Here is a 14,424-nt window from a genome sequence, read left to right on the forward strand (position 1 = left end):
CTACAGTGTTGGAGCAATACTTCTACCTGAGATATATTCATTATTTAGAGTTGTGCAAATTCAAAGTGTTTGTTGTGTTGATTTGTTTTCTTTTCTTTGTCTTTGTATTTTAATAGTCTTTGACTAAGGCTAAATTAGAGATAGTTAAGAAACTAATTTTGCACTATTCGTTGTCATTTGTTTTACAGTTATTTTAATCAATCCATGGCACGCGCGATTTCTTGCTGGATCCAGAGTACTTGAAGTACAATTATTTCCCATGAGATCTGAATCCACGAACGAATAATGGAGCGAATCGATGCAATCCATTGGCTAAGGGTAAGTAAAAATTTAAATTCCTTTCTGACAATCAGATAAAGATGGACTATACTGAGTTGTAAAACGTAATTCAAAGCGTTACCAATTCAACCAAAGCTCATCACAATAGACTGATTGACGGATTTATTTACTGCTTGATTTAATGTAAAGGCCTAGAGGTGTGATTTCTCTGTGATTTTCAATACTGTGTCCATACTCAAGTCCATTGCTTAAATTGATCATTACGTGGATGACAAAATCTCTTTCAATCGTGAAATTAATTATGAGAACTTAGTTTGGGACTTACCATCATACTTAGGACTTACCGTTGTATGTAGGACTTACCGTCGTATTTAGGACTTACCGTCATATTTAGGACTTACCGTTGTATTTAGGACTTACCGTCGTGTTTATGCTTCAGATACAGGGGATCCACCGTAACGGCTGACGTCAGACATTCCTTGTCACGAACCCTATTGTCAAGATAATGGGATGATACATAGACTGGACTTCATTAGTGTTTAAGTAATCATGTATTGTGAGGAATTAGGTACTAACCATCCTGTTAAGGGTTTTTCCAGGATCATTTTAGACGGCAGCATCTGATCTTAATAAGAAGTAGCATACTGTCAGGGCACTCATTAATGCTACCAGTCGGTGTCACTTCCTTTTAAGGACAAGTGTTTATTTTAGCAAGTCATTTATTCTTTATCTGTCCCCATGCAGTTTTGTTTGTGTTGTCTTTTTCAGTACCATGTATGTTACTCAGATTGTATCACAATGAATCAGAACAGGCATTAGGGCAATATTACCAGTGACGAAACGTTTTGGGGATGAAAATTTTTGTTTCATAGCTTCATTTTCTGTATAAAAATGTGTCCAATTCATTGTCAATTACGTCACATTCGTTAAAATTTGAGAGGCTTTATCTCTATGAAAAAATAAAAAAATAAAACTAAAAAAAAAATAAAAAGGCCGCGTTTTGGCATTTGTTGCAAAAGGCCAGTTTTGTCTTTATGGCATTTTTGAAAGACAGTTTTGGGGTTTTCTTCCACGGGCAGAAATATCTTTCCAACCCAGCACTGTAACATCTCCAAATCAACGACAACTAGTGACTCACGTATTAATACAACGTATGGCAGAAAATATCTGCATGCTATCCGCAAATTGACTTTCTAAAGAAGACAGTTTTTATTATTGTATTATTCATGATAAATTGATTTTGACTAGTTGAATCATACACTTTAAAACAGTTTATGATAATGAGATCCGAGAAAGTTACGTACAACTTTATGTAGGTTTTAATTTTCGTGAACAAGCTTTTATTTACTGTTGGTTTTTCGTAATCACATCAAAGGTATTTGTAAATTTTAAAACCAAAAATACCATGCATATGAAAGACTAAGCTGCACGACATTTTTCGACTTAACTGTACATAATGAAGAATTAGATTAAAAGCGTTTCATATATTGTCTTTTCGTTAGTATAAATTTTTGCATCCAATACAAACAATCAGTTCAGCAAACTCACTCTCTCTGTTATGCGAATCCGCGTGAATATATAATCAATATGTAGCAAAGAGTGAAATATTATAATGCACACCAATATATTTACATCATATGGATATTATTATTAAAAGCACACATGAGTAGTACATATGGCTGTAGAACCGGAGTGAGCGAAATATGGATCGCTAACTGGTTTTACCCGTTAATTTACGTCATAGCGAGTGGCTTTACAAATCACTTATTCGGCCCGCACCCTGAAAGAAGTTGCCCACGCATTCTGTAGAATATACAACATGATATACACTAATCTATATTGTTGAAAATACGGACGCAAAGAATAAGATGCTTACCACATGAGAGAGCAGTCGAAGTTTACCAGCATCCATTTATTTGGGTTAAAGTTGAAAGAGTTTGCATTCTGAAGTCACAAAATAAATAATGATAGAATTTACAGTGCATCAAAATGAAGTGAATCGAATTGAAAAAGAATGACAAAAACGATTTTCATTAGTGAGAGTTATCAACGTTATTATAATAACTCACAGTTCAACAAAACGGTATAATGCATTAAATAATGTATTTAATTTGCGGCAATGTCTTAATTTGTTTATACATTATTTAGTATAGTGCACACTGCATTTACAATACAGGTCTAGTATGTAACCAAAAAAGAAAGCCTCAATAATGTGTAAGAAATATAAATAGCAAATTGTTGTGATTTTCTTGTCAATGTACTATATTTATTTACTTTGTGAAACTCAAAATCTTTGTTTAAGGTAAGCAACGTCCATGTGTACCAATAAAAAAAGGCACTCTTCGTAAGTCTAGTCCTAAACGTTTGGGTAAAGGGAGGTTAAATAATATTTTTAGGAACTTTAGAAAATTAGAAAAATGATATTCCGAGTAGAATTTTGTTAGAAACATTTCGAAACATAAAATTCTTCATTCATTATGTCTTTACCTCAATGCCCTTGATGAGGTACTGAAACTCTGGACAGATGAGAGCGTTACCGGCATAGGCAGCATCGATATGGAGCCAAACATTCTCCTTAGCGCAGACCTGACCGATTTCCAGGATGTTGTCAAAAGAACAGCAAGCTGTCGTGCCCAAAGTGGCACATACCTGGACATTTAATCATTAACATGTAATACACGCATTATTGATAACTTTAGGGTACGATAAAAATTGGATTACGAAACGTGAAAACGTGTAAGGTCAACAATTTTGCTCCTAAAATGAAAACTGAATTTATTTTATATTGGTCTTGAAACACACTATAACGATTTGCTTTGAGTATTCTTGATGCAAGAGAATTGACAAAAATCAGAGTATTGACAAACGACAGCTATCCGTTAGATATGCTCCCTCCTGTAATTAAATTCAAAACCCAATAGATTTTCATCAATCACTTTATCAATAAGCTACTGAGATTCATAAACAATGGCTATTTCCGAATACTTCTTTTCATTTATGCAAACTTTTGTGAAAAGTGTTTTCAGTTTTATTTTGGTTTTTGCTGGTATCATAATTAAAATGTGCAAAAGATATGAACTGACACAATGGCGAATATATATGCATGCATTTTATATAAAAAAAAATTCAAACATATGTCCCGTATAATACGCTGGAACATCAGGGTCTATGTTGTTTTGTTCTTCTGGCTACTCCTAATAAACAGCACAGACTCAGATCTCCCAGGGCATTATGCGACGGCAGATCATGGTTTATGCAGATTAAAGTTGAACTAGAATTATTAGCTAGTATCTCTGAAATAGTAAGGACAAATGAAAATTGTGCTTACAAAGAAAGGAATGAGCCCCATTCTTCTGTCCTCCTGCAAACAAACATAAAGAATACATAAATCTTTCGTAGCAGTTTTACATTTACCGTTCTGATTGCACATTGATAACCTGTGCCATTGACTGGTTAACAGAAACGTAAATGAATAAACTTTCAAATAATTAGCAAGTAACTATCTTAGTTCTATTTACGTGTTCTTTTGTCTCCTTACATTTGATCATTCATCATTAAACTCTGTCTGTCTCTCTGTATACCAACCTCTAGCGCACACTCCAGAGTATAACCGCGTAACGAAAAGTCTTCATCTACATCCAGTTGCCTCATCTTTATAAATCCAATCATGCCTGCCTTCTCCACGCAGGAATGTGCCTTCAAATAGCAAAATAATTATTATGAAATTTCTACCTAATTAAGCTACCTGCCTCAAAATGATAAAAACAAATATACTTTTGCCTTTTCAGACTGAAGCAGGTAGGAACTAAAACACATATCAAAATATGTATTAATATTAAATGTATTATCATGCATGAAAATTATCTTACAATATCCTTGTGACGATTTGTATTTATTATAAATATGTTAGAGCCGTTCCCCACAGGTAAAAATACTGTTGCCTACTGCGTTGAAAAAGCATTTGTCAAGGACCTGTCCGGGAAGAAAGCAAATTATTGTTTTGAAGTCATGTACTTATATCACAGGATTGACATATTTGCTTCCACGTGGAACATTTCAAATCAAAACGGCTCGAATTGTTCTGTTTGTTTTTTCTTTCTCTTTGCCCAGAACAAATGCCATTCATCTTTTCCATCAATGAATATAATTTGATACAAGTGTAGTTCACGTATTATTTTGCTAACGGGTAACTAGTCTGTCTGAAACTCATGTTCTTTGCTAAATTATGCAAAATGGGTCGGGCTATAAGTTTTCCCAACACTGCATAAGTCTTTCCGCATACAAATATAGTTCCTGAAAGCAGGGTCGCGGACAACAGCTGTGGGCCCTAGGAAACATTCTCCAGTAGCCCCTATGAATTGTAGATTGTGACGGCGGCGGGGCACCTGACGGTTTTGGGCCCCTGCAATTTTGTTCTAGTTGTCCTATGCTGTGGCCGGTTCTGACAGAAATTAATTTTACATGTCAAGTGAGAGTCCCCTCCTCTCCAACAGAGATTAAAATAAATCTACAAGATGTGCCGAAAAAAAGAAAAAAGATATCCATATCAGGTAAACAAACATCGGAAAGAAAAGAATGTTATATGCAAAGAGCCTGCATGGAATATCAATTTATCATGGTACTATCTGCAAAAATGATTCCCTTTACATTTACAATCAGGCAAAAAGACCGCGTATCTTCTATTTAATTGAATAAATAAAGCAATAAAAATTAAAATTTATATTAAACGAATTGTCACCGGTCTATTCATTACACTCATTTTATTAAATGAAGGCGATGCGTAACGGTGCAAAAGATTGGTTACTGAACAACACGATGAAATGTACGGCTAGTGTTTGGCCGACTGAATCATAATTGATAAACTTCAGTATCATTGACAAAATACAAGTATTGAATAGACAAACATTAAATTTAAGAATTAGGCTACTCGAATGTAGTGCAAACTATTGGAAGTCAAATGGGATATTAGAACAAGCAAATTTAGATTTGTAATGTTGTGAGATCACTGAGGGATAACACGCTAAATTGTACATTATAATATGCAAAGTTAGATTTGTAATGTTCTGAAATCATAAATTGGACATTAAAACTAGCAAATTTAGAATTGTAATGTTCTGAGATCACTGATGGATAACATTAAATTGGACACTAAAGCGAGCAAATTAAGGTTTGTAATGTTCTGAGATCACTGATGGATAACACATTAAATTGGACATTAAAATGAGCAAATTTAGATTTGTGATGTTCTGAGATCACTGAGAGATACCATTGTTGATTCATGTGTTATGCTTACTAAGCGGACCGCTCCGGTTGCCTGTGCTTAGAGCGTTCACCTCGGATGCAAGAGGTCGCGGGTTCGAACCCCGGCCGAGTCATACTTAGACTTATAACAATGGTACTACCAACTGCCTCGCTTGGCGTTCACCATTAAGAGGTTAGTTTTAGGACTGGTCGGCCTGGTGTCAGGATAATGTGACTGGATGAGACATTACGCTGCATGTCTACGGCACGAGGTCCCAGTGCTAGACATCACTATAAACTGCCACACTACAGCCATCGTAGAGATACGACTGGAAAGGTGGTAAAGCTACTTTAAAACTCAAAAACTCTCTATATGTCTCTCTCTCTTTCTGTCTCTGTCTGTCTCTGTCTTTGTCTCTGTCTGTCTGTCTGTCACACACACACACACACACACACACACACACACACACACACACACACACACACATGTCTACTAAGCCATATTTACAAATTCTTTTTCACTTGGCACAACATACCAGCTTTGACGAATATGCAACGAGTTTGGAGAGGATAAGCCCTTCCTCAATAAACTGAAACCTTTTCTTCATTTGTCGCACAACCTGATGTCTGGCAGCTAGTAAGTTGATGAGAACACACTCGCTGGCGGAACCCTGTCAGAGGTAATTTAACGAGTAATTTAAATAATACCACTGATTTTATTTTCTTAGAACACACAAAAGACGAATGGTATATTTTAAAATATTAAATAATGGTGTATTCCGTATCTCATTCCATGTAAGATAAGATGTTTCATATGGAAAAATGTGCATTGCATCTTAAAGCCATGGAGGATAATCTGTTACATGTGGAAAATTGTGTATAGCATATTAAAGTCTACGCAAGATAAAGGTTGCTTCCATGATATATAATTAATTATTAAACAATACTACCATACTAAATATCACGTCTGTTCAACGATAATGCGTTGCGATCCTTTCATATATTAGTAATTAACAATGCGAGACATACAATTAACGAATTTATCTATTGATGTCAATTGAACAAGAATCAAACAAATGTAGGAGTACACATGACACTATCATGCCGAAAGCGGTTTTACTAAAGAATTTATTCAGCGCATCGACTATACTTGCTTTAGATATTGAAGAAAATATGTAACATGCCTTCAAATGCAGCGCGCTGACAATCAAAAGTTTTATCAAGTTTTGTTGAAGGTTCCCGACACTGACAGTTTCATTCTTACAGAAACGACTGCACGAAAGTTGCATAATACGGAGGTATGATTGCGACGTACTCCAAGTAAAAGCGGTTGTGTGACAAGTTATTTGTGTCAAGACGTTACAAAACTATTTTTTGTGCAACTTCAAAATAAATGCATGACGATTTGAGGATTAAATTGTTAATTATGAATTTGTTGGCTGAAAAGATAACTTCTGGCATTGATATTATTTCTTTGCTATATTGCAATGACATCAAAGCAGTTGTAATTGGTTCCAAAGTCCTGTAACTTAGAAATACTTCTGTCATATAAGAGATAATTACAAGAAAAGATGGCGAGTTCTTATAAGTATCTAAAATACATCAATGTAAAAGAGGTGAACAGTATTTCTTGCGTTGCTACTGCTATATTATTCTACCTGAATTACACCACCCCCTATTCCTCCGTCGTGTAGAAACTTCTTCGGAAGGCCAATCATCTTACCTGGAACACAAGGTGATGATAATATTTAGTTTGGGTGCACATTTACCATATGATTGGTGATGAAAATGTGTAGTTTAGGTTTACATTGTGTAGTTTAGGTGTACATTTTCCATATGAGTGGTGATGACAATGTGTAGTTTAGGTGTACATTTTCCATGTGATTGGTGATGCCAATGTGTAGGTTAGGTGCACATTTTACAAGTGATTGGTGATGACAATGTGTAGCTTAGGTGTACATTTTCCATGTGATTGGTGATGACAATGTGTAGTTTAGGTGTACATTTTCTATGTGATTAGTGTTGACAATGTGTAGCTTAGGTATGCATTTTCCATGTGATCGGGGATGACAATGTATGTCCTAGGTGTACATTTTTCATGTAACTGGGGTTGACAATGTGTAGTTTAGGTGTACAATTTTTATATGACTTGGGATGACAATGTGTATTTGAGGTGTACATTTTCCATATGATTTGGGATGACAATGTGTAGTTTAGGTGTACATTCTCCATGTGATTGGGGATGACAATGTGTAGTTTATGTGTACATTTTCCATATGATTTGGGATGACAATGTGTAGTTTAGGTGTACATTTTCATTATGATTTGGGATGACAATGTGTAGTTTAGGTGCACATTTTCCATATGATTTAGGATGACAATGTGTAGCTTAGGTGTACATTTTCCATATGATTTGGGATAACAATGTTTGGTTTAGGCGTACATTTTCCATGTGATTGGCTAGAAGATATTGCTCTTTACATTATAAACGGTATGTCAATAAATATGTTATGAACTGATGCGTTTAACAAGCTAAATATTTCACCATGAATGACAATTTTGTTTTTCTTTTGTATCTTCGATACATGACCATCGTGTTTTTTAGGTTCATATACACGCATTGTCATAAGTTTTATACATAACACGTAAAATAGTAACTCATGATGTAAGCAAATGAATAGTAACCAATAATTCTGAATGCATTTCAATATCACGTGAGTACATTTTTATGCAATTTCATGAAATAAAACCAGTATCTTTAGTGATTTAAAACACATCTTACGTTTGTGCTGAGTTCCAGTAAAATTTGTTAACGCATAAAACATGATATATATAATCTTAGAGTTGTGCTGCTTTCAAATGAATTTACTTAATCGTCGATTGTATAACAGGTTTGTCACCTTTTGCAACACAAACTGGTTGGAGGAGATGTTGTCTGATCTTGATCTCTTAGAGTCAAAGATACTCAATACAGAAGAAAATATCCGATAATGGAAAGATGACCATGTGTCTTGCACATGTCGAAACGAAGGCACCAGGTGGCTTAGTAGCCTAAAGCGCTTCCCTTTACTAATCACTACCATCTCACCTCTGTTCGCGTGGGTTCGAGTCTCGGCTCGGCCAATGTGGCTATGTAATAAAACATGCCAGTAGCTTCCCATGGGTCACAGGTTCTTCACGGGGCTTACCCTGGTTTTTACCTTACCAGTTATTTCGGCCGCCATTTATAGGCTATCTTACGCTGTGAAATGGCATTAAACCCTAAACCAACAACATGTCGAAACAGGAATCGAGCCATGTGTATGCAAAATTTACAACTTCTTTCTAGCTTGATAAATTCTTAGAGAAACATTTTACGGATAAAGCATTCATGTTAGCTACAAAAAAGCTATAAGCAGTTCATATAACGTTTATAAGATAAGATAAGAATTAAGATAAGAATTAAGATAATAATTCTTTGTTTCAGACTTCATAGTCCATACATCTAAATTAAATATAGATATAACTTAAAAACATTTTAAACATTAAAGCACACACACACACACACACACATAAATAATAAAATAGAATTAAAAAAGCGGATAAGTCGAGCACCATAGTAATAATGAATAAGGAGGATTATATTAAAGAAGTAGAAAGACAATTAAATGATGAAGAATATTACACAAAACTTTCCTATAATCCTTCTGAAGAAACGAAAGAAAAAATAAGCCAATGTATTAATCAAATCTCTGTACACAATTGTTCCATATATGATGAACTAGATATTTTCCCAAATAAAATACGCACACCTCAGATTTATATTTTACCAAAAATACATAAAACGGTTGATAAGTCACTACCTTTAGGATATCCAGGTAGACCCATTATTTCTACATACAACTCAGTTACAAATACTATATTGCAATATATTGATCACATTTTACAACCACTAATGAAATCACTACCTTCATACGTCAAAGATACTTTTGATTTCATTACCAAATTGAAATCTTTACCGAAACTAACTGAAAATTCATTCCTTGTTACACTTGATGTGGTTTCACTCTACACGAATATACCACACAATGATGGTATCGAAGCGTGTAAATATTATCTTGAAGATAACGAATATACATATAAACTATCAAAAGAACATATTTGTGATTTGATAAAACTTGTGCTCGAAAATAACTTTTTTCAATTTGGTAATACAAACTATCTCCAAAAAATGGGAACAGCAATGGGTAGTCCTATGGCACCTGCTGATGCATCTTTATTTATGGGAAAATTAGAAAATGATTTTCTAAATAAATGCCTCTTAAAACCGGATGTATGGTTAAGGTTTTTAGACGATATCTTTATGATTTGGAGTTATTCATTAGAAGACATTTATTACTTTATAGACAATTTAAACGAATTACATCCAACAATAAAATTTACATTCAATGTCTCTAAAACTAAAGTTTCATTTTTGGACGTTGATGTCGTGAAAAATGAAAATAATGACATTACTACCATGGTTCATGTTAAAAAAGGAATAATCATCAATATGTTGAATATTCTTCATGCCATCCTAAATCATGTAAAAATGAGATACCATATAGTCAAGCAAAAAGATACAGAAGAATTATTTCTGATGATGCTCTTTTTAAATCATCTTTGACAGAGCTAGGTCAGCATTTTTTAAATAGAAATTACCCTATTGACATCATTAATACTGCTTTCCAAAAAGTATCTTCTCTTACACAGCTTGAATCTTTACAATATAAAATCAAAAGTAGAAATGAAGATATCATTCCTTTTGTTATTGAATATAATCCAAGTTTGCCTAATATAGGTAAGATTATCAATAAGTATTGGGATTTATTAAACTTATCATGTAAAGCAAGTGTTAAATCGCTACACGAAAGCAAACCCGCACTTGCTTATAAAAGAACTAAAAATCTTAAAAATTTCCTAACTAATTCCAAATTAGAAAAACCATCATATAAAATAGGATCATCAACTAAATGTAATAGACCTAGATGTTCACACTGTTCATTTATTAATGAAAATACTTCTTTCAATAGTAATAATACGGAAGAAACTTTTAATATGCGTTGTGATATTAATTGTGCAACATCAAATGTTATTTATTTGATAACATGCAAAAAATGTGGCATCCAATATGTTCGACAAACCAGTCAACAAATATCTAAACGTATGAACCAACATAGATCAGATATAAAAAATTATATCGATCAATCATTTTCATCTCATGTTGCCGCACATTTTAACAAAAATTCCCATACATTGCAAGATTTCTCCTTCCAACCTATTGTTAAAGCTGATTCTGAAATGGAACGTCTACTAAAGGAAACCTGTTGGATTCGCCGTCTTAATACGGTATATCCAAAAGGTCTAAATTCAAAAACACTATATGACATTTATTTATTTTTTTTTTTAATTATGTCCCCTGTTTACAATTAGAAATGAATATTTCATATTATTTTACTTTGCAGGAAATCTTCATTGTAAAAGTATAATCTAATAACATAAAAATAAGTTTACTAATTCTTTAAAAATGAAAGTTAATTTGTAAATTAATTTTCCATATGATATGATTAATTATTTATAAAATACTTGATAGTAAGCGTTATGCACACCATATTTTTTATTATATAAATTAAGTTCTGATTCTTTTAACAATTGTAAAGATCATATTAATATATATATTCTATATATTTATCTTTCTAATTTTTAAATTTTTATTTTTATTTTATTAATATTTATTTTCGATACCTCTTAATAAGTGTGCATTATACATAACACAAACATTACCGAAACTGTTTATCTCTATTTATTAATAGATTAAATATATATAATCTATGTTGGGGTTTGGGCCGAAACAAGGAAATCCCACTCAAGGGTTTATATTATTTGTTTCCCCACGAGGCTTGCCCGAGTGGAGAGACATATAACATAAACCCGCGACTAGGATTTCTTTGTCTCGGTGCAAACCCCAACGTGGATTAGTTTTCTCACCCAATATTTTCCTTTAAAGTAAAACGAATTCTGCGCTAGTGTTCATGTCCAATGTTTACATGCGGCGCATGAGAATAAATATGTTAAATGAGGGCTGTGGTGTGACCGTTGCGTCCGAAGTACACATAAAACGTCGCATAATAATGAGGTCTTATTACATTTAATATATGTATGTTATATGAAACTGACCAAAAATAATTAATATTTATTACAAGAAACTGTCTTATTTTCATCAGTTCCAATTTTGTAAATAATAAAACGATATTGGCTACTCAGCTGTACTGTAGTTATACTCAGTACAAGCTGTAACGAAGAGTAACATCTTTCTTTAGATTATTTATGGGTAAGTAGAGATCTGTATCACTATCGTATACAACTAATCTTTTCTTTGGAGGAGGTGAAACTGTGTGACAAACTTGTGTTGTCCTTAATATTGATTGTAAAATTACCCCCGTGTATAACAGACCCTCCAAAAATGGGCACTAGCAGATAACCATGTGCTAAACATTCAAGTTCACGGATTCTTTGAACATTTACTTTTGTGTCTTGGAAATATGGCAAGTGCTACAGTGAAATTTGCTTATGGATTAATGTGCTGACGGATAATCATTCCTTCTGGCTGGTAAGTGTATTATTTGTCATTAAATATTGTTGGTATATTAGCACAATCATTTTTCAGGTCATCGTCATTAAATGTAGCTAACAGTATATAAGTTGTTTAACACGAAGTATTTAAAACTAGTTAGGTAGCTTTAGCTACATTTTATGACGCTGACTTAAAAATGTACTGAGCTAGGCCTGCATATTGGATAAAATTGACCATGCTGTGTGAAACGAAGAAGAATACCAAAGAGCTCGACATCGTATGCGTGTGTCTTTGTCTCTCTCGAAATGTTTTGTATGGTGTGTTCTAAAAGATGGATTTAACTTAAGTTACTATGTGTTTGTTATATATTTGTTGCTGTTGTTATTGTTTGATTTTAGTATAACTGCGTCAGGCACAGCAGAAGACAACAAGGGTTTCTTTTTTTTAAAGTAGTTCTGAGCGCGTGGACACCTTGACTGCGACGACTGGTCTGAGATGACTAAACTTGGTGGAAGAAAAGTAAGGTTAGAAAAATAAGTAGATTTCTCTGTCGCATGGGTGATAAATCATAAATACAACTATGCATATACATCTACACAATTAACTGCGAAAGAAAATGAGCATATAATAAAAAGGTTACTGTATTTGTATGGGGAAATAAGAACTCATTTTGTCGGATGGATATACATGTACTGCACTCTCAGGGTCGTGCAGTATTTCCATCCGAAATGCAGATGCAGTAACCTATAAATATGTTATGTGCATATTAACCAAAATAACACATTAGTCATGTGATACAATTTAACAATGTTATGTGGAATGGAAACATATATGTTGTGCATTAAAACTGACATTTTAGTCATGATTTACAGGTCATCTCCCGTCCCGAATCCTTATATATTCTATATAGCAGGTAGAACTGTACATACCTACCCAATCCAGGACAACTGTTTCCAGTTCTGTACACGCTGGACTTGCGGCCTACAGTGACAATAATTAAAAGCATGAAGACATTCGTATTAGAATTTAAACGTCACCTTTCAGTTTGATTCAGGGGGCTTATTTTTTTTGCTTGCTTGTGGAATGTCCCGAATCAACTTTTTCAGATCATACCTGTGCAATAATACTTTCTCCAACAGAATACACATATTTCAAAAGAATTTCTTTGGCCCGATTTAAACAAAATATTATAAATTTCAAACATTTTCATTTCGGGGAAATTTCTCTGATAATATTGGCTTCAATTTAGTTATCACTACATATCGTTTCAGGTATAAAGAGAGAGAGAGAGAGAGAGAGAGAGAGACAGAGATGGGTGCGGGGGAAGTAAAAACGGTGGTTGGGGAAGGACACTACGAATGCTTAGAGATGAGTCAGTTTGCAAAACGAAAGAATTAATAACGCCTGTGAGAACATAACTATTGTTGACTGTGTATCGAAATGTTTATCAATTGCCCACTTCGTAGCAATCAGTTCACTCTTACCAATCCCAGGTACCGCTCTTCCAGAACGTGGGTCATCTTCCATGGATTTACGATCATGCTTCAAAAGATGAAACTACCTTAGAATTAAAGACTATGACAGAGGATAGCACACGCAAACTTTATCTAAGTTGCTTTTATAGCAGTATGCTTTATAAACAGCTATATTATCAGAATTATTCATCCGTCTTAATCTCTCATTTACTTAAGTTACGTCACAGGCATATGTCTACAGGTGTCCGGAGAAATGTACTTGCAGCTGCAAGTTATTTTAAAGAATTGTCCATCGATCATGTACTAGGCCTTGTATGCAGATCACAGGACACGAAATGAGAGACTGGTTATGTTGTTTTAGTACAGAACAATTGTAAAGAATACCACATACTCACCTTTTTTATATGTGTTGGATCGTGTTTTCCAGAGCGGATTACAGATGGAAGACAGCTCTATATTTGATCACGTGACGCTGAAATAGAGTTCACACACACAGACACACACACACACACACACACACACACACACACACAAGTGACCTTTATCCTGACTCGTGGACTATTTTGACGTTGGATTGCAGACATAATCAAAACAAAGTAGCTAATTCTTCTCAATTTCCCTCATCATTTGATTATTCTTGCATAGTAATCAATATAAACATTGATTGCAACTCAGTTTCCTACTAACGTGAGCAGTGGCACCTAGCAATACCTACGGCTTCCTTAGCTGAACACTTCGATTCGACAGTTGTAAATGTTGTAATGTTGTAAATGTTATAAATGTTGTAAATGTAAATGTTGTAAATGTTATAAATGTTATAAATGTAAATGTTGCAAA

General features: G+C 34.0%; 1 protein-coding gene across 1 annotated transcript in view; it reads right to left on the minus strand.

Moving 5' to 3' along the window:
• The window catches only part of LOC149772778 (aromatic-L-amino-acid decarboxylase-like), a 79,123-nt gene that overhangs the window by 62,893 nt on the left and 1,806 nt on the right, over positions 1 to 14,424 (minus strand). Inside the window, exons 3-10 of the mRNA XM_089947337.1 lie at positions 13,042 to 13,093; positions 7,179 to 7,243; positions 6,057 to 6,191; positions 3,865 to 3,975; positions 3,608 to 3,640; positions 2,767 to 2,928; positions 2,156 to 2,223; positions 700 to 770 (exon numbers count right to left, since the gene is read on the minus strand). Of these exons, the coding sequence (XP_089803463.1) occupies positions 700 to 770; positions 2,156 to 2,223; positions 2,767 to 2,928; positions 3,608 to 3,640; positions 3,865 to 3,975; positions 6,057 to 6,191; positions 7,179 to 7,243; positions 13,042 to 13,093 (697 nt within the window). The remainder of the gene's footprint in view (positions 1 to 699; positions 771 to 2,155; positions 2,224 to 2,766; positions 2,929 to 3,607; positions 3,641 to 3,864; positions 3,976 to 6,056; positions 6,192 to 7,178; positions 7,244 to 13,041; positions 13,094 to 14,424) is intronic.

This window comes from Sinohyriopsis cumingii, unplaced genomic scaffold, assembly GCF_028554795.1.
Source record: "Sinohyriopsis cumingii isolate HCF-2022 unplaced genomic scaffold, ASM2855479v2 utg001176l, whole genome shotgun sequence".
In the NCBI taxonomy this organism is placed as follows: domain Eukaryota; kingdom Metazoa; phylum Mollusca; class Bivalvia; order Unionida; family Unionidae; genus Sinohyriopsis; species Sinohyriopsis cumingii.